The 23823-nt window shown below is 36.0% G+C and overlaps 1 protein-coding gene across 1 annotated transcript in view; it reads right to left on the reverse strand.

The window, feature by feature from the left end:
• Positions 1-1659: 1659 nt before the first annotated feature.
• The window catches only part of RIT2 (Ras like without CAAX 2), a 341283-nt gene continuing 319119 nt past the window's right edge, over positions 1660-23823 (reverse strand). The window contains exon 5 of the mRNA XM_056138174.1: positions 1660-1940. Coding sequence (XP_055994149.1) covers positions 1713-1940 — 228 coding nt within the window. The 3' untranslated portion in view covers positions 1660-1712. The remainder of the gene's footprint in view (positions 1941-23823) is intronic.

Genomic DNA, 23823 nt, shown 5'->3' on the forward strand with positions numbered 1-23823 from the left:
CAGCTGACCGGGGATCAATCCCATACCCCATATGGTTCTCCAGCCCTGGCAGGAGTGATCCCTGAGCACAAAATCAGGAGTGAATGATAGGCACAGCTGGAAACTTTATTAGCCTGCTCTACTTTACAGATGAAGGTTGGAAAAAAAATACAAAAGGTCACAGTGTCTAAAAGAATCTGTAAATGCATACTCAGGTAACCTGATCATTGTAGAACAGTAGTATCTGTTCGGGTTTGGAAAAAATCTGGCCTTTGAAAATAAAGGAACAGAAGTTCAGTGTTCTAAAAGGTTGATTTTTTGGCTCAACAGTTTAAAAATTACAGTCTCTAAATTTATTATATATACATATACATATTACATACACACACATATATAATACTGAATGAAATTTCTTCTCATACAGGAGTTTCTAATCCCACTGTTCTTCGGCCAAGTGAATCTTCCAGCTTGATGTTAAAGTACCTTGATTCATACCTGCATGGCAAAAGATAAGCAGGTGCCAAGGGCATTGTGAATAAAATAACTGTCTGCATGTTGAATGACAACTATGTCCTCCATGCTTCCTTTTATTTATGATGAATAGTGTCCCCAAACCATAAAGATGGGATTGATGTATTCTATCTCTGCTCTTTATTTTTTTCTCTAAACACTCTATTAAATATTCAAAATGTTCTTGCTAGTAGCCTGCTTTCTAAGCTTGAATTTGAATCAACCAATTCACACAATAGAGTAAATGACTGAATGGGCAGTTTGATTTTCTAGGATGATCCATTGTAAAACAAAAAAGAATCCCAACTCCCCCCCCCCCCCAACAACTGAAGTGTTTCATGGCTTAAGAGGAGAGAGTCATTTGTGAGAGTATAAGGAGTATATACTATAATAGAGTGTTTTCATCTCTGATTCTGTGGATGGTCCTGATGCAGGTAAACAGTCCTCAGAAGAACTTCTCATTGAAAGGGAACAAGGACCATTTTATGAGTATTGAAATCATAAATTCATAGTAATTATTATTTCCCTGCTAAAAAGACAACATACCTATGCCACAGCATGTAACCTCACTGTGACAGTTTTGTGAAACACAAACAGGACAGAACACTGCAAATATGCAGAAAATTTTATTTCAATACTCCAGTGACCCATGACCAATTTCTAATATTTCTCTAAGATCTGTCTCTGGAGAATTCAAGGAAGAGCATCATGACCTCTACAATTAAGGAAAGACCAAGTTTTACCTCCTCCTCTGAATTGTTTCCCGAGCTTTTTCATTATTTACGGTGATTCTTGAAGCACAAATAGCTAGAGCTTATCAGGCAAAGGCAGAGCCCTGGAGACTTTATCATTTTCTCTGCAATTTTAAATATTTCCTCTATAATGAGACAACATACCAAATGAAGCTAGACTCTTTCAAGGGAAATGAGGCAATTCGAATGTCAATTTTATTTAGTAATATATTGTAAAAATTAAACAGCTATCCAGCTGATTGACAAAAACCATCCAACTGTTATGGGCAAAACAAAACCATCTCAAGATGTACATCTTTTAATTTACTTTTACCTATAGGCAACTATGTATAGAGAAGGAAATTGAAGCAGTATGTGACATCTGGATTGTCCAACTGATAAAATTCAGAGAGAGACAGAGAGACAGAGAAAGAGAGACAGAGAGAGAGACAGAGAGAGAGAGAAAGAGTAAAAGAGTTAGAAACAAGCAAATCATATCATGTTTTCTCTCTTCTTCTTCAGTGATACTTTTAACTTCTTCCACAGGCTATCTTTTCTCTTCAGTTTCTTTTCCATTAGCGAGTTCATGGACTCCTTCTTGCGGATTTCCCTCACCAAACCATGAAACGCGTCATCAATGCAGAAGCGGAGGGCTGCAGATGTCTCAAAAAAAGCACAATTATACTCTCGGGCCAGACTCAAGCCTTCATCTGTAGATACCTATGGGGGGGGGGGGGGGGGGAGGAAGAAAGAACATTAAAAAGAGAGGAAAGGGAGAGTCATGTAGATTAAAAATTGTTCTTTCCCAGGGTCATGGGACTCAGCTATATGAGTGTGATGTAAAATGTGAGAATTTGTTTTTAAAAAAGTCTCCTGGAATATCAAATTTGAAGGATAAAAGAAAAACCACAGTTCCTGAAAGGGCAACTGATTAGAACTGATTAAAAATGGAACAGGAAATTAGCTTTCTTCAGAGTTTAAAAGAAACAGCACAGCTTTAGACAGAGAAAAAAAAACCCTTTTAATTCTCAGCTTTACTAACTTTTCAATGTTATAATTTAATAACATTTCTTTATTTAGGTTGGGAACAGACCCAGAGGTGCTCAGGAAACCCTGTTGAGTGCCAGTGATTAAACCTCGGTCATCTACATGCAAGGGAAACCCCTTATCATCTGTATTATTTCTTCAGCCCCTATTAATTATGTACCACACTAATATTCCTTTTAGTCTTATTTTTCTCACTTTTAACTAGGACAGTAACATCAACTTCAAAGATTGTTAGGACTAAATGATATCTATAAAAGGAGAATTGAATTGGCCAAGCACATATTTAAAACTATATTGTTATTATTAATATTATTAGGTAAAATTTAGAGATTTCTGTTAAGATAGACTTATGGTGAATAAAGTAAAGCATTAAAATATAGTAGTTAAAGATAACAAAAAAATATGTATATATAGTCCTGCCCAAACCTTAGCTTACATTAGTCTGCCAGATTATTCTTATTGTTCCATGAAAGAAAGAATAAGGCTGTCTTTATTCAGTAAACTCTGAATAAGCAAATTTCCTCATTTACCCATGTTGATTATATAACTATGAAATTTTAATCTTTTTGTAGCAGGAGCATAAAATATCCTTCCTTAACTGATAGACCATACCATCTTGGTAAGAACTGATTTAGCCAAGATGTGAATCTGGCCAATCTGATTCTAAAGGCAGCTCCTTTCTGTACGATATGGATTAAACTCATCATGACTAGAGAGATTTGAGTGATTGTTGGAAGAAAGTTAGCTTCATGTTAGACACAATATATTTGGACATTCTGCTTTTCATTCACAAGGTCAAATATACCTCTTTTTTTAGTTTTTTTCTTTTAATATTCAAAATGAGCTCTCAGTCTCTCCCATCTCTTTAATGGTATTCAGTGAGCAAAGATCTCACACTTGTCATGTGGGATGGTGCAAAAGAGAGTACCACCAAGTAACACCCTCAGGCACTTTAAATCTTTTTTCTTAATTAGGTAAATATAGCACAGTATAAATCTGTGCTACATAGTATGAAGTTCTTTTCAATCTGTGGACATATGTACCAAATGTCATATACAAACATGTTCATTAGCACTATTAATAATAAGAAAACTAAAAACCACTCTTATTTTGTCAGTGAATTTGACATATAATTTGTTATACATTAATAGAACAAACGCTATTTTAAATTAAAAAAATCCTACAAAAAGAAGTGTTTAGTGAAATAAATCAAATAAACAATAAACTTTTTATAGTGTTCTTAGATTTAGTGCAGCTAAATAATATAACTGAGTATTCTATGTTCCACATCCATTTTCTTTTGTTTATACACTAATGTTAAATGCTCTTTATTTAGAAAGTTTAAATGTGAGAAATTACCCACTAATCTTAGAAGTTAGTGTGATATTTCCTTTAAGAGGTGAACATAGGAGAGTATTCTGGGTGGTTTTAATTGCCTTTCTTGATCTATGTGTTCACTTTGTGATAATTTGTAAAATTTTATACTTATCGTTTGTATACTTTCTGATATGCCAATTAAAAATGATAACTGTCCCAATTATACACATGAACTATAACACAGAAACCATGCCACTGAATTTTGGAATATCACCTTATGCTACAGTATAGCAGATATCTGTAGTTGAATATTCCAATATCTATGATAAATAGTTTTTATCCAGCTTTAAAGGATTCAACTAAATTTTTATTATTTTTCTCTCAAAATTTATAGAAATGGATCAGATTTTGCAAAAAAAAAACAAACTTCAGAAAAAGTCTTACTTTTCACATTATAGATTCTGAAATCGAAAAACAGATTATGAATTTGAATTATGTTTTAATCTAAAAAATCAATATTAAAAGGTTTTAAATCCTCCTTTTAATAAAAATGCATTCACATTTAAAGATATTTTGAATAGAATGTCCTAAAGGAATACTGAGATATTTTTAAAATATAGATAAAAATAACAAAGAAATACTTAAATTTTGATATAAAAAACAGACAGGATGAATTGCAATATGATTGGAATCACCCTGTTAAGTCTCTCTGTAAAATAGTTATCTAGGGAATAGTAGTTAGTGCTTAGGTTGAATAATACAGTAGAGGAAATCGAGAAGAAGCATCAACACAAAATCTGAGTGGACTTAACTTATTATTGGTGTAGCATTTCAATCAATGAGAAAATGCAGGTGCATTCAATTGTACGCTAACATTAAGTTGTCATATAAGATTATTTCTGATATATGGAAATTATTTTCATCAGCAGATTAGGTAATGTTTTTGGAGAAAATAGAAAGGGTATGGAGTTAATCTTAACTGAATCAATTTATGAAAACACATTTGAGATTTTTTTCTACATTTTGAATGTTTCCTAGCTATTAAATGGCAAAGATTGCCATTTACAAAATGGCAAAAATAAATCATTTAAAATATCAAGTTTCAGTTATGAGTCCAATGTTTCAATTATCTTTAGTGTAAAATTAGAAAAAAAAATCCATGCGGAAATTCTTAAGGAATCACATACAGCACCTTTACTATGTGCTGTAACAGCACATTTTGACATTTGTAGCAGGAAAAATTATATTTTACTTTGTAGTTACTCATTATTTTGGAAAATACCTTAAAACCATAAACTGTTTCAAAACATAAGATATATGTACATATATTCTTTGACTCATTATTATAATATTCATGCTGCTTAATTTAAGAACTCAATTATTTTCACACCTGTTAAAATAGAGTGTAAACAAACACTAAACTATTAAAACCTTTCATCTGTTTTTAAGATTATCAAAGTGAAAGTAAACTAAAAATTCAGTGGGTCGTAAATCATAAATTCAATGGAAAATTTGAAATGAAAAATTCTACAAATTCTTACATACTCTAATTTTTATGCTTATTAACACTTGCAAATTTGAAGATGTTAAATATTTCAACAGTACAAGTGGAAAAAATTTAATCCACTACTGGTATTGTCTGTGGCTTGTTCTATACCAAAATAACATTATAAATAAATGCTTATTTCTATATTTCTTATATTAAGTAATATATTTTATTACTTATTTCTATATTCAAGTTCAAAACCTGTATTAGCAAATTCTCTAGTAAGTCATATCTCGTCAAACAAAATTTCAAATAGAATTAAGTATTTTATATCATAAATAACCATGCATGGCCTATGCACTGCTCCCAAATGTAGTGTTGGAAGGAAATCAACTCTCTATGTTTTTCCAAATTAGGAGCTTCAAGTCCAAGAAAGATTATTGAAAAGGTCCAACATTACACAAATAAAGCAACCATCAAGTCCTAAACCATTTCATCAAGTCTTAATTTATAATTCTTTTTTTTTCGTTAAGATTTCCCAGTTCTGTTTTCTAGTGATCTACTTGTATTTGATTATTGTGATTTAAGATATTAGGATATGACATGGCTTTTTTAATTATAAATGGCATAGGATATTTTACATTATGCTTCTATTACTTTTAAATAAAAAATTGTAGGATGACATTGCTTTGTCCTTCCTCCACAAGGAGCTTAGGTTTATCTGGTTACAACCATCACAGTGCTCCTGAGGCACTTCCATTCCATTGTGTTTATCTGTAAACAGTCTTTCCTATGCTCTCCTCCCCACCCAGATAATCAGCTTTCCCCCTAATCAGACTCTTTTAATTTGTAAGGTCAGATTCCTCAGAAATCTATGATTTTATATATATGAGTGAAAATTGCCTTTCTCCTCTCCTTATGCCTTATGAACAGTTTACTTTAAAACAATGCCCTTTTTGTATAGATACAGGAAGACCGTTAACATTATGCTTTGTAACTTAGGACTTAATTGGCTTTGAATATTATTCACTCCCAGGCATCTGCTTTCTTGACTTAAGCCTCAGTTGCCCTTAGTTCCTAACACCCCAAAAGCAGGGTCCCGACGAGGGACTGAATGGACCCCGGGCAAGTGGTGAGCTACGCTGGCATCGAAATGGGCCAGGCCAAAGTGCCACGATTCTTAACTATAAGCTAAGAGTTTGATCATAGGCAAATGCTGTCATGATCCAAAAGTAACGACGATACAAGGATCCTACTAGGGGTGGGAAAGACTATCTGGCCTGAGCACTGTAGTCTGAGATCGAGATGACCCTAAGAGAGCAATTCTATAAGTTTAAGATATTTCTTACTGTATCTATATAAAATGATTTATATTATATATTCTTATATGCTTGTCTGGACAAGGAGAGGAGAGACACACCCAATGAGATTCTGCTCTAGGGTGGGTCATCCTGCTGAGAGAGGATCTGTCCTAGGAGCAGCTTTCCCTGAGGGAAAGAGTTCTACCTGTCTTGATTGTGACCATACCTATGTGTAATTATTGCCCCAACTCCTCATGCTTTGGGATTTATCTAGACTGTAAGAGGGGGCTGGGAGATCAGAAGGAAGAGAAAGAGGGATCAGAAGACAGACTCCAGAGAAGATGGATGAAGGGGGATGGAGAAGGAGAATGAAGTAGCATGGGGGAGGAAGAAGCGGAGGCAGAGGCAGAGAAGAGAGACTGATGTGGATGGAGAGAGGATTGGAATAAACTGTAACTAAGACCAACCAGTCTGGCCCTCGTTCCTTCCTTTGCCTGCCCATCGCCATTGACCTCCCCAGGGTGGGGGAAGAAGGGTGAGACTACCGAATGTGGGGGGCCGGAGAGATAGAGCCACCGCCTCTGTGTGCTGTGCCCCCTTCTTGAGTTTACACAGAAAATAATAGGGGAATTAAGTATTGCAGAAAGATGAGTTTAAGGTAAAGAAGCAATTGATATTGATGTCTCTATATCACCTTACCTCTCAATTGTTAAGAAAAGTTTGTGATTAAATGGACCGCCAGGAAACCTTGAGAGCATTGGCAGGATAAAAAGGAATACAGAAATTCTCATACAAGGAATTGAAAATTTAATAATCTAGGGTAGACATTTTCTTAATATATATGACCGACCCTCTCTCTCTCTTTCTTTCTTTCTTTCTTTCTTTCTTTCTTTCTTTCTTTCTTTCTTTCTTTCTTTCTTTCTTCATTCTCCAAAGAAGAGTTCTACATAACATTTCATGCACTCCCTAAAAAACTATCTACTTTCCATCTGCCAGAGGAGGCATTAGAACCTTGTCACCATTATGTGGGGGAGGGTTATGAGACTACTAGGACCCAACCACAAACAGAGCCAATTCTAGTCTCCAGGCTCCACTGACAGAGGAAGTGGTGAATATGTCAGCCAATTAGAGTCCCAATTCCACCAATATGCTGACTCCAGGAGCTTCATCTCTCTGGGTAACATTTATCTTTTTATCTGAGTTTAGCAAAAGCAAATTAAATCATTGTAAAGGTATTCCAGGTAATGGTGTTTTCTAGTAACCTATTGTAATTGCTAACCTTGAATGAGGAGAAGTTGACAGAAAAATGACTCTGACTCTTACAGGGAGAAGCTATGCAAGCAAATTATCTTCGTGGTTAAGCCTACTGGGCACTATTAAGCATTTAATGCTCAAAACAAACTCTGTTATCTTTTAAGAGATATTTTAATGGCTTCTTCATTTGAAGTTTGACTTATTCTTTTCCTTAGAACCATTAGTTTTCATTATAAAGCCTGTGGCATTCAAGGTACAAGTAATCCATTTCCTGGGAAATTTAGGACCAAAATTTCACATTTGTTAACTTGAAGGAAAATCTACTTAAGTTTAGGTTGCTCACATTTTCCAGATTTTTAGTTTTTGGATCAAGAGATTAATTTTATTATGTTTAACGATATTAGTTGCCTTGCTGGTCACCTTGACCAGCTCCAGTGAAAGGGCTTTTACTTCATTTAACCCGACTTACATAATTTTTAAGGAATAATTATTATTAGATGTTGCCTTTCTTTGAGAGGTAGGTATATAAATGCCATCTAAGTCTCCTTACAGGAAAAACAGAAATGAAGATAAGCAATGACAAAAAGTCCCACCTCAGGACATGACAAACAAAATTTCCTCAGATCAAAGCTAGGACTGGTAGGAGGTCAATTCTGTCTTATTATCTTTCTCTAACAACCTTTACTAGGGGGGTTAAACAAGAAGTTTATCACTTAACAGAGGTTTAAGTGGTTAAGACCCAACAATACCTTTTTGACAGGTCCTCTAATGTTCAGGAGCATGCATGTTGAAGTCTCTGTCCCTAAACTTGACAAGGAGTAATGTAAGTGTCACTCCACATTTCTATGTGGTAGGGAAAAGTAACAACACTTTATCCTTTTCTGCAAGAGCACAGACAGCTGTGCCATCATTCTACCCAAACTAGCCCCTGAAAATTTGCTTTATCCAAATGGATAAGCGAGAATCAGTGTAGTGAGGGTAGGAGTCAAGTATATCAGTTTAAATGCCCACTGGACAAAGGCTCATTTTTATAGCCTGGAGTACCTCTTATGCCATATAGGATTCCTCTACAGAAATTATTCCATTTGAAGCTTTTCCCATTTATTTATTTTTTCACCTTCTCCATGTCACCCCATCTCCCATCCACACCTAAGTAAGTCTGCATAAACCATCCAATTAATCATCTTAGTGACTCTTTTTACCTTGCATGTTCTTATCCGCCAGGAGTTTATGTTCCCTACAATTAAGTTGTTCTCTCTACAAAATTTTGTGGTAAACATGTCCATTTTAGTGCTCTAAGTGTTTGGATACAAACTTTGAAGATGGCAAATACTTATTTAATACTTAATCTTGATCATGACAATGCCATCCATAAAAATTCTTGTAACCTTAGAGTTGTAAACTCATTTTAATGAGTTTATCAAATAAGGTTCTGGAGGCCAGAATGATAAAATGTTTGTGTCATTTGTGGCACTTTGCTGTGCCATAGCATGTTCCTTAAGATGTTTGAAAAATATTTCCACACTGGATTAAAGTTTTAAATCTGAAAATAGATTATTCAGACTCAATTCCTAGCTATACTGCTTTCTTGCTTTTGAGGAGTTACTTAGCATTCTGTACTATTGTTTCCTCACCTGTAAATCCTACATGAGATTTGTTAATGCAATGTAATAAACTCTTCAGTGAAATGCACTTAGCATAGTTTGGGGCATATTGTGTGTAATAAATTTTCCTTATGCCTGAAAACATCAGAGGACATGTCTAACTTTTTAGATTATATTTTAGACATCAGAGGAAATGTCTAGCTTTTTTAGTTTATATTTTAGAAAAATATATATTATTTTTCCCCTCATGATCTTAAGACCCTAAGGCTGTATGGGTTTTGTCTATGTTCCCAAGACAAATTACCATTCTCCTTTTTCTCATTTCACTAAGCCATTTTGTTGTTTATGGCAATCTACTTGTCCATAAGTTTTTGCTCAGGTTGTTTCCTTTGCTTGGAATGTGAGACTAACCTGGTCTCTTTATTGGCTGTTTTCTTTTCATTATATCCAGCTTAAATATCATCTCCACTGAGACACCTTCCCTAACTTTCCTAAGAAATATTCTGCATGTTGCCACTCTGGTTCATCCATTGCTGCCCCTATTTTTTTTTTTTTTTGCTGCAATTTACTACTCTATAAAAGGTAAAAGGTAAAGGCCCTCCCGTTGATCGTCGATTTGCTCGAGCGGGCCCAGTAATGTCTCCATTGGAGACTTTGTTGTTACTGTGTTTGGCATATCGAATACGTCACGGGGAGCTTGCCAGGCCCTGCCATGAGGGCGAGATACTCTCGGTAGCTTGTCGGGCTCTCCAAGATGGGCAGAGGAATCGAACTCAGGTTGGCCGTGTTGGCCGCTTGTAAGGCGAACACCCTACCACTGTGCTATTGCTCCAGCCCTACTACTACTCTATAAAACTCATCTTAATAATTTGTTCCTCAAAAGGGAATGCTCTGCCACAGAGGCAGGGTGGGATGGGGGGGTGGCGGGGGAGGGATGCTGGGATCCATGGTGGTGGAAAATGGGCACTGGTGGAGGGATGGGTATTTGATCATTGTATAATCAAAACACAAGCACAAAAATTTGTAAGTCTACAACTGCACCTCATGGTGTTTCGCTAATAAAAATTTTTAAAAAATTGTTCCTGTGTTTTCCTTCTTTCTTTACTACTGGGTCATGTTAATAAATGTTGCTGTTTTCTTCACAATAGGCTGCCACTTAGTGGGCATTATTTGAAACTTGACTGGGGGAATATAGATTGGGTTAAAGTAAATAAAAGAGCTATTTGTCTGTTAGGCCATCGGGAAGTAAGGTGGAAATTTCAGATAACTTTCATCAGCACCATGATGATGACTACTGGTACAGGTTACTGAAGTGGAATTTCTAAATAGTGCACAGCTCCTAATTAATGGTTGATGAATTCCTGAGAAATGGGAAAGCTTCCTAAGAGACAAAAATTACAAGGTAATCATTGCCTGAGTTGATGGGAAGGAGTTGGGTACAGAGGAAGGAGAAAGAAGTCCCCACAATACTAACCAAGTCTAAGCCATGAGAGAACATGGCACTCTTACTGGATCGTGAGTAGTCATGGGTACTTCTCCCAAAACACATGGGGGGGAAAGGTGAAATAAGGAGCACAATCAGAAGAGATTAGTAAATTTAAATACCTAATTGATTTGAATGCATGTAAAAGATTTTGCAATCCAACAATGGAGTACTTATTTTTAAAAGTCTATGTTTGGTGTGCCTCCTCCATGGAAGGTTTTTTTCCCTCTAATGTTCTGGACAAAGAGAAATGGAGTAGATAGACAAGCAGGACATAATCAATAAAATGGTATATCCAGTCTTTCTGTGGCATGGGATGGTAATGGCTTTAAGGCAAAGGATTTAGAATGCTTTGTGCAAGAGCCTTTTGAAGTCTCTTAAGGCATTGAGCTTTTCATCCAGGAAGCTCTGCTATGCTTGGGGTTGAGGGAGAGGTGGGTGTTGCTATGGCAGCCAGTAGTTACCATAATAGGGAAGAAGAGACAGTTATTTTGCTAACAGCAATGTATAGCTGCTCATTTGAAATTTTTCCCCTAAGGACTTTACTTTTAAAGGATCTTGTTAAAATTATAAATCAATAAACTTAGGTGGTGCATAAAATATATATGTGGGAAAATGCAATCCTAAATATTCTTGAATGTTTGTGCATGCCTAAGGGAAACCTTGTATACTTGGCTTAATAAATAAATGTATTTATTTCATTTATATTAAATGAATGATTTTCCTGACCCTTAAGGGAATTATTCTAAATAGCTAAAGGTTTTGGGTGGCCAAATTTTTAGATATTTTAATGCTCAATTTATCATGTTAATACATTTTTATTAGGTAAAAATAGAAAGAACTTATGTATAATTCTTAGAAAACTTATAACGGTTATAATTAAGTAATAAATTGAAACACTGCATGGTGGTCCTCTGAAGAATATAAGGTCATGAGGCCAAGTAACTTTGCATTTCCAATAACTTCTCAGTGCCCTGCATAAGAACCATGCTAGTTAGCATCTTTCCTAACTCTTCAGTGGGTGGGTGAATAAATTGATAGAAAGGTTACTGATGAGGAACAAAGCAATTACTAGAGCAAAGCTCTCCATGAAGTAAGTAGAGTACTCTGAAGCTCGAAACTCACTGGGAGTGCAAAAGGTTTTAAGTCTTTTAATTAAAATGTCCAAGCAATTCATCTTGAGTGTCACAAATACCCTAATCCATATACCCCATATAGAACAGGTATACTGATGAATCTCTTGAGAGACAAAAACCAGGGCAAGGTTATGGTGTTTCTCTGACTGGAGCAGCACTGACAGTGGCAGATGACTTCAATGAGGTCACAGGAAAGTGAAGATAGCCAAGTTCTTCTAAGCTCCCACATGTATGTGTCCTTTAGGATTACATCGAAAAAAAGCATGCCATGAAAAGAAGGATGTGCCTGAACATAAGAAATTTTCGGAGATGGAGCAATAGCACAACGGGTAGGGCATTTGCCTTACATGCGGCCGACCAGGGTTAGATACCCAGCATCCCATATGGTCCCCTGAGCACCGCCAGTGGTAACTCCTGAGTGTAGAGCCAGGAGTAAACCCTGTGCATTGGCAGGTGTGACCCAAAAAGCAAAAAAAAAAAAAAAAGAAATTTTGTATTTCAATCAATGCCTCCCTAAAATATTTAGATATTTTTCTAATACATACCTTGCAGTGGAGCTAAGGACAGTTGAGTCCTTATGGACTTCAAGAAAATCTGTTAGTTTTTCCTTAAAAAATAAAGAGTCTCTAGATTTGAGGATCATCTCAATACAAAAGTACCCTTTTATGAGAGAGATCAGCATTTGTTTTTGACAAGAGTCACCTTCAACTGTTTTATTATTTCCTTTCTCTTCAAAATCAGGGATTTCAAGACTTTCCCTTAAATCAGCAAGGAAAAATAAAAAGGTAAAGGTAAAGGCCCTCCCGTTGATCGTCGATTTGCTCGAGCGGGCCCAGTAACGTCTCCATTGGAGACTTTGTTGTTACTGTGTCTGGCATATCGAATACTCTCGGTAGCTTGCCGGGCTCTCCGAGAGGGGCGGAGGAATCGAACTCGGGTCGGCCATGTTGGCCGCTTGTAAGGCGAACGCCCTCATTTTTTTGTTGAGTCTAGAATTTACAATTATGTAAATCGTCCATATGTATTTAAGTTGTCCTTTTTCTCCTATATTTTCCTTTCTGGACCAGCTTCATATGTGGAGGCAAAGGAAATTTCCCCCTGCACTCTCACTATTTAAGTTCTAATCATGGATTCTACAGAAGAAAAAAATTAACCAGTGTTCCTTAGTTACTGGCCTTTCACACAGGTGTTGGGAATTATTGACAATGTTAAAGCCCCTGGTGATTAGCACTATCAGTTTTCAGTCTTACTGAATGGAGCTTTGTCTTAAGACAGTTAAAAATTGCTTTACTCATTATTCATTGCCCTTTACTGTGCTGCATTTATTTCTTCAGGATCTTTATTTCTAAGATCTGTAGACGTTTAAAAAATCCTTTTTATAATATTATCTTGCCCTGTTACTTGTTATCTATGAGGTAATAACCACACGCATAAAATAAAAGAATGACTGTAACACCTGAGATTAGCACCTACACATAACACCAGATACATGCCTTCTCCAGTCCCAGATGAAAGGGTTACTCATTCCATCAAGTCTAATATACCCCATAGGACTGGCTCCTTTAATGCACTTAAATTTTGTGCCATTAACTATTTGTCTCCATTCCACATATTCAGCATCCCTGTCAGATCCATTTTTCTCCCCCTAAGTATGTGATCTACATTACTTGGAGACTACCACACCTGGACCCAGCAGTGTTTGGGTAGGCATGTGGGACTAGGGATTAAACTAAGTATTTTGCACATGTCATGCATCTGTTATACCTTTTGAATTATCTCCCTAACTGTATTACTAATATCTTAATTATTAAATTACATAGTTATGCACATTCTTCTGTAAAATAACACCTGTTCTCAAATATTTTGACATGTAGTCAGAAGTTAAAATTGTTCTCATCATAATCTGCAATTCAAATTATTTCTTTTATATATTATAAACTTTGCAAAAATCCTAGATGTTCAAAATTGTATGGTTCTTCAATGTTACAGCTAGAATTTTTAAAAAGAATATCTTTATAGCATCATGTGTTCCCAATCACCAGACTGTTTCTCAACCTCTTCATGAACTTGGTCTCCTTTTGAACTTGTTTCCTTCCCATGTCCCAAGTCTTTCCTGTTCAACCAAAGGGCCTCCTTGGAATATCCAGGGAACCGTAAAAGGTCATATGACTCTTGATTGGGAAGAAATAATCAAGAACACAATAAATCTAGCACATATAGTTCAATGAATAAGTGCTCTTTGTTACATAACATAATGGAATCAAAAATTCAAAGTAGAGATGTCTTGAAGAAAATCAGGATGGAGATACAGAGGAGGAGAATAGAGGTTATTGACATTCTCCTTTAGTGGTCAGCAATTAGACAGAACTTAGTTTTGATTATATATCTTTAATGGAATTAAACTTAAATTTATAATTTTAAACAACTTGGTTAAAAAATGTAAAAAAGGGGCATGGTGAAATCATTCCTGGGTTAAATATGGCACTTTGCTTTTTTTGTGATCAATGAACACAGAGCAAGGAGTAAGCTCTGAGTACTATAGCTCAGATTCCTTCCCCCCTGAAGAAAGTGAAAAAAGATTTGTAACATGCACTTGTCTAAAGAAGAATGCAGATGGCCATCAGGTAGAGAAAAAATGTATTCCCTTTATATTAGAAAGATCCAAACCACACAAAAATTACATTACATCTCTTCACCCTGGAAAAATGATTATTATCCTAAAGAAAAGACTCATGTATTAGAGAAGATGTAGAGGGATGAAGCAATTGAACTCTCCATACCTGCGTGCAAGTATGGAGAGTTCTTCTAAAAATGAAAATAAATCCCATTTATTTAAGTAGAAAATATACTACTTCTGGGAGTTTTAAAGTATTAAAATTAAGTTGAAGAGATATATGCATTCCCATGTTTACTGTATTTCATTTGCAATAACCAAGAGCAGGAAAAATGGAATCATTAATAGAAAAATAAATATGGTATCTATGCACAAGAGAATGCATTTGAATGATTAAAATGTTGACATCAGGGCCAGAAGAGCAGAGCAGTAATGCTCTTGCCTTGCATGTGGCTGGCCTGGTTTTGACTCCTGGAACCCCCATAGGTATCCTACCACGAGTGTACCTCAACACCCCTGGATATGCTCCCCCCCTAAAATAGAAGAAATTGATTATATCTTGACATTTTTTTATTTGTAACAACTTCAGTAGACCTTCAGTTTGTTATGCTTAGCAAAATAAGAGAAAGATTAATGCCTCATAGTTTCATTCATACGTGTTACACAGAGAAAAAGTGAAAATAAAAGACATATAGCAGACATAAACCTTTAGATAACACCAATGAGTGGTTATCAGAAAAGAAAAAAGAAGAGGGCAAGTGAATCAGGTAGAAGAGATCAATTGTATCGTGCAGATTAGAATTGTATTTTTAGTGGTAAGTTTACTGTAGCATAAATATATGTCTATTTTCAGTCCCGCACACCTGAAATTTGTAAAATGTAATATCACTTTGATGGAAAGTCATATATATAAACCTAAATTTCTTTTCTAATATATTCTATTTGTGAAAGCTCCCATCCCATTGAATTTGGAAGATGTTTTATGTAGATTCAAATGGCTGCACAGATGACAGTTTTTGGTTTTCACTCTGGCCCTAGAGACTCCCTCCATTTGTTGTTTCCAAAGCCCAGTTGTCCGATTCCGCCCCAGGTGAACAATGCGACCAGTCTGTGTGCCTGGGAACCCAGCCTGCCAGTGCAGGGAAAGCACCCCTGACAAGTTTGTTAAGAATCAGTGGTCTGAAACTGCATCCTACGTCAGTGACCCCTGTTTATTTTTCTCGATTCTGGTCATGTCAGCACACATGGCCCATGACACTATCACTGCAAGGACTTGGCAGCTAGCTGACATTATCTGTGCTCTGTCCTACGCAAAGCTGCTGAAAACCATCTGCTTCAAGTCACAACAGCGGATCTCACAAAAATAAAGGGGGCGGGGGGAGGATCCCATTTAAGAAGGTGGTTTGTGAGACCTGAAGGCCTGTGTTCTAATCCTTTCTCTGCTACTTAGTGTTTGAGTGACCTTAAGTGAAGTGCTTTGCCTTTTAAATACTAATTTTATCTTAAAATGGAGTTAATAAGACATGTAAACAATAGAGTGACAATACATAGCTTAATGCCCATTCGATATTAAGTGCACTGCAATTTGGACTTAGTTATTTAGTAAAGATTATTGACTTCTTTTCACTTAAAAAATCATGCAATGCTAACGTGTCAGAAATTTCATGCTTTTCAGTGACCTCAGGAAAATGGAGTATTGAAATTTACTGTGAATATTTCTTAGAGCTGATTCTATTGCAACATCTGCATCTATCCTCAGAACGGTTGAATTCTCCTTTGGGCATACTTTTTCAATGTGTCATCAAAACATTTTGCTAGTACCATAGTCTTTTTTTCTTTTCTTTATCCTTCTTTCAAAAGCAACCACAGCTTTGTTTAATCCATGTAAGGTAGACCAACTCTTTTCATTTAGTCTGTTGAATATAGTTATAGTTCCCCATTTTTATGTTTGATTTATTTTTCTCTTTCATGGTCTGCAGTATTTTTGTTTTCACCCATTTGTCTGTTTCCTTTTTTTTTTTACCTTTCCTCCTCTCATTCTTGTTTTATTTTCAGCAGTCAATATTCTCTGAATGCCTACGTGTCCTTAAAATAATTCCCAGACTGTTACATGAAGTATTTGTAGAAACCCAAGACTAGGAGTGATTTCTCACTTCATTTTAAAATCTCTAGGTTCTTGTCATTCGTTTTTTATTATTTGGCAGGGCAGGGTCCCAGCAATGCTTGGGGACCAAAGACCATGCTCAAAATTGTGGGTCAAACTGGTCCAATGGCTCAATGCTCAGATTGCTGATTCAATGTTGCCCAAGCTTGTAACACTGGTGTTATCTGAGGACCAAGTTAAACAACAACAATAACAAAAAGATGAGTTCCAGCACATATAAGTCATGCACTGAGAAATCATCTTGATCTCGTTTTTTCCTAATTGAAATTAACACTTTAAAAAAAAATATTTGCTATCTCCCATCAGGTGCTCAGAACACCACACATCTTCTGCCAGTAATTCTTGGACAACAGAACATGTGATACCAGAGGTCTAACCTTGGTCAGTGTTATGCAAGCCATGTATCTTAACCCATGTACTATGTCTCCAACTTTGACTTTTCCTGCATTATTTCATGGTACACCAGCTGTCTTTTTCCACCATGTTTTCTTAAATAATATAATTAAATTGAATTTATACCTGATTCCTGTTATTTCCTACAATGACTGAACAGTTTTTGGATAGTCATTACTTTCTCCCAAATGAATGCAACTTTTGCCTTAGAAGTCCATGTTTTTGTGGTTTACTTCCATTATAATGGGGCAATCAACACAATTCATATTTATTCTTGCCATTAGATCTTGGTATTTTACTGTTCTGTGTAGTTTAATGCAGCTTTATGTTATATTTAACCACTTTGAATCTTTTTAAGTGAAAGTGGTGCTATGTCAAACCAATCCATGAAATCATGGAACCATAAAATTATAGATGTCTGTGTTGTAAGGGGTAGCCAACAGCATTGCTTTTGAAATGCTCCTGTTAGGTATACAGACATTTTGATTGACTCTTTGACTGATTATTTTTATTCTCATAGGAAAATTCAGGACATGTCACAAATAAAGGTCAATAATATTAAAAGAAAATACTCGCCTGAGATTGTATATCAATTATCCTTATTCTGAACTTCTAAAAACATTCCAAATAGTTCTGCCTCCCATATGGTAACTCTTTTAGTATTAAAAAAACATGGGGATATCTACACTCACAGCTTTACCATCAATTGCATTCCAAAAATGGTACTGTTAACATCTTAAGGTGAAAAAAAAACCTCTAAGATAAAACAAAGTACCTAGTCACATTTTTCTCTGTTCTGATAGAGTAATGTGAGACCAGAATAAAATCTGTCTCTAAAATATATAAAAAAGAGCCACGGGGGTCATACTGATAGTGCATCAGATTCGGTGCTTGGCTTGCATTCACCTAACCTCAATCTACTCCTCAGCATCCCTTATAGTCTTTTGTGCAACTCCAGGTGCAATTCCTGAGCACTGATGGTGCATTGTTCCCAGCTAAGTAGATAGCAACTATAAAACTTCTGTTGCAAGATCATAACTTTTCATAACCAAGATGATGCATAGCCATACCAAACAATAAAAGTGTTTTAATCTAATTTTTCTTGGTAAGCCTCTTATACAGGTAGATGTTTAAGTCACTATGTTTCTTACATAGACCAGAAAATATTTAGGGCACGAAAAAAGAGGAATCTTTTGCTAATATTATTAGCATTATGTGCTTCTTAGAAAAAAAAAGCTTTCTCAACAACCTCAAATTCATTTTTTTCCAATTTAGCCTCAGCAACCCTGGAAGTATTTTTCAATTTCAAATAACCCAACATGCCATGTGTACTAAACTTGAATCATTTAGGTGAAATTGGGCAATACGCCTTTCATTATAGATCTGCCTTTCATGTATTGAAGATGGGTAGTTCTAAATTAACAAGGAAAGTAAAAGGCAATCTGGATAAAATTAATTTTGATCTATGAAAAGGGAATGTTTGCCCATGAGTTTCCTACCAAAGGACGTGATGTAAGTTTATGTTTTTCAAGGCAATGTTGCAGGTAGATTGATGGGGCGGGGGGGGGGGGGCATGTATTGCTGAAAAGATAGATTAGAAAATGACACTAAAATAACCATAGGTAGTAGAATCTACTGAAAAGAGACAGAAGAATGATCCTAAAGCAAAAGGACAGAAATATTTTGCTGTTTTTTCTCAACAAAGTGACAAGGTCTTCCAAACCCACAGTCCTAGGTTAAGGTTGAATATCCTATGATGGTCAAGCCTTCTGCCAGGTAGGACCCCAGGTATGTCGGGCCTAGAGCTGATGTCAATAGGGTAATACCCATAATAGCAACCTCTCTGACACATAATGAGAATATTGTGTCGGTTACTGATATAACTAGATGTTAAAGGACTAGGTAATAGATTATATCCACTCTGATTTTTGATGATTTCTCAAATTTGTTATTTTTACCTCTTCTGCTATATCCCTGCTTGCATTTTCTTTTTTAGGTATCTTTTATGTCTCTTTTTAGGAGTAGTAAAGAATTCACCTACTTTCTAACATACTTTCCTAACCACTCACATGCACCATGCATTTAATTCTTAATTTTTCAAAATGTACTGTTCTCTCTATCTGGATAGACTTGCCTGGAATATATAACTTCTCATATTGATTAAATGCCAATGTTTTTGAATCATTATCCCCATCTATACTATATATATTTTCCTACATACCTTTTGGATGAGAAACAATTTTTCCTCATAAATAATAAATCTTTTTTTTCTTGGTGGTGGAGGTTGTTGCAAAGCGGGGCCACACACATGAGCCATGTTCTCAAGGCTTACTCCTGACTCTTTTCAGAGATGACTCCTGGTGGTATTGGGGAAGCATACTCACATGGTTGGCCATGTGCAAGGCACGTGTTTTATTCCATATTCTATATCTCTGGACCTAATTAGTACTTCCTAAAGTTAAAATTGATCATGTTTATTTTGTATTCTCATAATTTAATCACAATAGAGATTTGATATTTTCTGAATGAATCATATATATAAAGTTGCATCTTCATGACATCACTAATAATTACCCTCTCATCTGATGATCTGTGTAATAGGATAGTACGATTTCCCACTAACCTTATTTCATTTGTATGTACCACCTCAGAGAAGTCTGACTAATAACACAGATGATTAAAATAAAAGTCCACTTACCAAACTAATTTGGGATGCAGCCCTTTAGTTTATAGTATTTACGTGCTAGTTGATCTGGGAAATCTGAGTCTCTTAATCTAGTTATCTCAAAAAAGTCATTATTGCTTTAATATTTAAGGGCCCTCAGTCTATACTTCATCAGAGTATTTCCCAGAGCCTATATTTTCTTCTCAATGGGGGCTTGGACTATCCATTAATTTTGCCATTAGTTCCTGGATCTAATTCTTGTAATGCATAATGAATGCATTTGCAAATTAGTGGGGTGAATATTTTGCAATTATGAAGGCAATTAATATTTTGTTTGTGGAGAAGAAAAAAAATCTTTTAATAGGCATTCAAGAACAAAAAGTGTGCCTGTGCTAAGCTAAACTACATGCAAAAAGAATCATTTCTTAAAAGCATTTCAAATTACTCCATTCATGACCAATTTAAATACAATAACCTTAACTTAGAAAATGTCTTTATCTTCCCTAAAAACAGTTGGCCTACAGTCTGTCCTTTTGAAAGAGGAAATGTGTATGTCTTCATAGGTATTTTAGAACATTAAAATTCTGTTGTGGCTTTTGTAAACCTCCCTTGGAAAATTACAAGTGAGATTAAAAGGAACTTGGACAGCCTGGGGAGGAATTGATAGATGACCTGCCATATTTAAGACAGCTGGCTTTCTGCTAAGGTCAGCCCTCACATACTGAGAGGACAAAAGCAAAACAAGGTCTAGGGCGAGCAGGAGGCTGTGGGAATAAAGGGTGTTCACATCAGTGATCACAAGCTCTGGTTTAAGGGGAAAGACAATTACTTTATGAACGTGTCTGTAGACATAAGTGTTTACCGGCATCTTTATTATTCATAAAGACAAGTAAAATAAGCATATATATGTTTTCTAAAAATATATGTACCCATGTATGATGTTATACCTAGTCTGTGTATATTTCCTACAAATAAATATAGTAGTAATATATAATACATATATATGATGCCTTAGCTTACTTAGTATATATATATATATATATATATATATATATATATATATATATATATATATAAAATGTCCTTTTCTGGTTTGTGGTCAACACCTGGAAGTTCTCAGAAACTACTCCTAGGGAGCTCAGAGGAAAGTGTGAAATTATGGAATTCAAACCTGGGTCAACCACCTGTAAGGCATGTCCCCTACCTGCTGACTTATCTTTCTGATCTCCCTGTCTAATTCCTAAATGAGATTTATGCTATTCCCTTAAGAATAGAGTTTTTTGTGCACTTACCTTTCTGCCTAAGATTGTTAGAATGATATTGGGTTAAGTCCAACACAGATTTTGGTGGGAAGATACTAGCAACAATGTTTTCTAAATCTGGAGGACAAGTGCTAGTATCTAGATATCTGGGCAATAAATTGCCCCCTGAGGGCCTCAGCCTGCCAAGCACTAGTCATTTGAAGTTCAAATTTCCATGAATACCTCATCCTGGGTACAGGTGAAGTGATCTTCTTTTGAAATTCTGTGCATAAACATGGATCAAAGTTCAGTGGAAGCTGGCCTAATTAGTGACCAAAGTAAGCCATTTTATGAATGGCTCCCAAAGTTCACTTTAATTAAAGGAGCAAATAAATGAAATTGTGGGGCCAGAGAGAGAGTACAGAAGTTAGGATACTTGCCCTGTACAAGGCCTGCCAGAGTCAGGAACAAGCCCTTAGCATCGCTGGGTTAACCCATACACAAGAAAGAAAGAAAGAAAGAAAGAAAGAAAGAAAGAAAGAAAGAAAGAAAGAAAGAAAGAAAGAAAGAAAGAAAGAAAGAAAGAAAGAGGGGAAAGAAGGAAGGAAGGAAGGAAGGAAGGAAGGAAGGAAGGAAGGAAGGAAGGAAGGAAGGAAGGAAGGAAGATAGTAGAGTTAAAATTTACAACTCTGATTTGATTGCTGTCTGTCTGTCCTCCCGTTGTTCATCGATTTGCTTGAGGGGGCCCAGTAACGCCTCCATTGAAGACTTTGTTGTTACTGTGTTTGGCATATAGAATACATCATGGGTAGCTTGCCAGGCTCTACTGTGCGGGTGAGATACTCTCAGTAGCTTGCCGGGCTCTCCGAGAGGGGCGGAGGAATCGAACTCGGGTCGGCCATGTTGGCTGCGTGCAAGGCAAACGTCCTACCACTATGCTATTGTTCCTCTAATAATATTTACTACCTAATTCACTGTTTCCAGGAATATAAATTCCAAGATTTCTGTATTTTGTGGATATTGTTTAGTTTTGTTACTGCACCATACCCAGCAGTGCTCAGAGGGCCATACACCATATCAAGGAGTCAGGGATCAAACTGGACTTGGCCATTTGCAAGCCAAGTGCCTTACATCCTTGCACTCTCTTCAGCTCAAAATGGTTTTTAAGTTTGTTTAAAATTGGAGATGAGTAGGGGTTCTTAAGGCACTTCAGTGATAGACCTATATTATTTTTTGCCTGTTCAGGTATCTTATGCCCTCTTTAAAGGTATCCTAATTTTCTATGAGACAATTACTGCTTCTGTTTCTGATAGTTTTAATTAAATTTATTTTATGTTTTGCTCTAGGGGTGATCAAATTTCCCAGATCTGGCTATTTGAGAACTAAAAATCAATTCAAATTTTTATGGTGAGATTTAGTGTGGCCAGAGAAAGATTAATGGCTTCCCTTCCAACAAATTTTGATAACCATATAATTATAGTGATTTTTTAAAGGAATACCTAAAGTTGTAAAGTGTAAATGCCCATGAAAGGATAAAATGAATAGAGGGGTAAGATAAAACAATGCATAAAGATGAAATATAAAAAAAAACTACAGTACCATTAGAGCTGAAGCAAACCGAATTGGATTTCCCAGTTACACCAACTAATAAATAGTTTTCTGTGTATTTTGTTGTTTGACATAGTATATATGGAGTTCCATAAGAAAGAAATCTGTTCTGACTGATACAGTTGTCAATTTTTAATTTCAACAAGTATTATCCCGTGGTGTAGAACACTGGCTGATATTCCTTTTTAGTCTCCTGGGGTTACCAATGACACCAGAAATTACTGTGAAAAGAGCCTGTAGTTGGAAACAAAGAAAATAAATTTTAAATCACCAGGTTCAAAAGGATAAAGATTTCTGGTGTCAGATATTTATATATTTTGCATCACATCTCAAGGACTTTTTATTGCCTTTCTTGAGAAATATTTTAACATAGGCTAAAATGAAAAAGGAATTGTTTTCTTGTCACAGAAGAAATTATTGAGCAAAGCACTATTTGTTCCTTTCTCTCTGAATCTCATGTTATTTAGAGAGCCACTTTGTGACTGTTTGCAAAATACAATTGTACCTATATTATAAAAGCCATTTCCTGGCTAGAAACTGTGCTTTTTGGACATTAGGATGTGTCCTTATGCTCAGAGGGATTGTTATATGGGATATAGAGCTTTTTCCTTTCTGAAGAAAGAGATGAGGGATCCTCTATGTTGAAGGAAATCCAGTACTGATATTCACAGATCCAAGGAGCCATCACTGAAATTGCAGGCTTACTTGTGGCCTAAAATCAGGTTTGGAAAGAGACTGCAATTTCCGGATGACCTTTCAGACTGATCAAGAAAGCTAAATATCTCTGTGTAAGAGATAAAGAATCACAGAAGAAACCTAAGTGTGTGGGGTGCTGGAGCGATCGCACAATGGGTAGGGCATTTTCCTTGTACACAGACAACCCGGGGTTGATTCCCAGCATCCCATGTGGTTCCCGAGTACTGCCAAGAGTAATAACTAGTCTATGTGCTCTCGTATATGATAATAGTCTCAGACTTTTTGGGTACTGAAACACACGAGGAGCACAGCTTGCTCAGCCCATTGGTACTGCACAAATCAACCTCCATGGTGACCAGTTCTATATAGATAGAAGCAGACACTAAACTTGCTTTTTATTTCTCTCCCTACTGGTCACATATATTCACTTAACTTCCGCAGTGAGACAATATTGCTAGACAAAGGAAGAGAGGGAGAGTTGGGTGAATTTTACTTCCCTTCATGCAAAGTCCCATTTTACATCTGTGCTCCTCAGTCCAAGTTTTATGTGTGAGAATGGGGATCCTTAAGCAGTGGTGCCCCATTGGCAATCTT

This window comes from Sorex fumeus, unplaced genomic scaffold (genome assembly GCF_029834395.1).
Source record: "Sorex fumeus unplaced genomic scaffold, SorFum_2.1 ptg000128l, whole genome shotgun sequence".
Classification (NCBI taxonomy): domain Eukaryota; kingdom Metazoa; phylum Chordata; class Mammalia; order Eulipotyphla; family Soricidae; genus Sorex; species Sorex fumeus.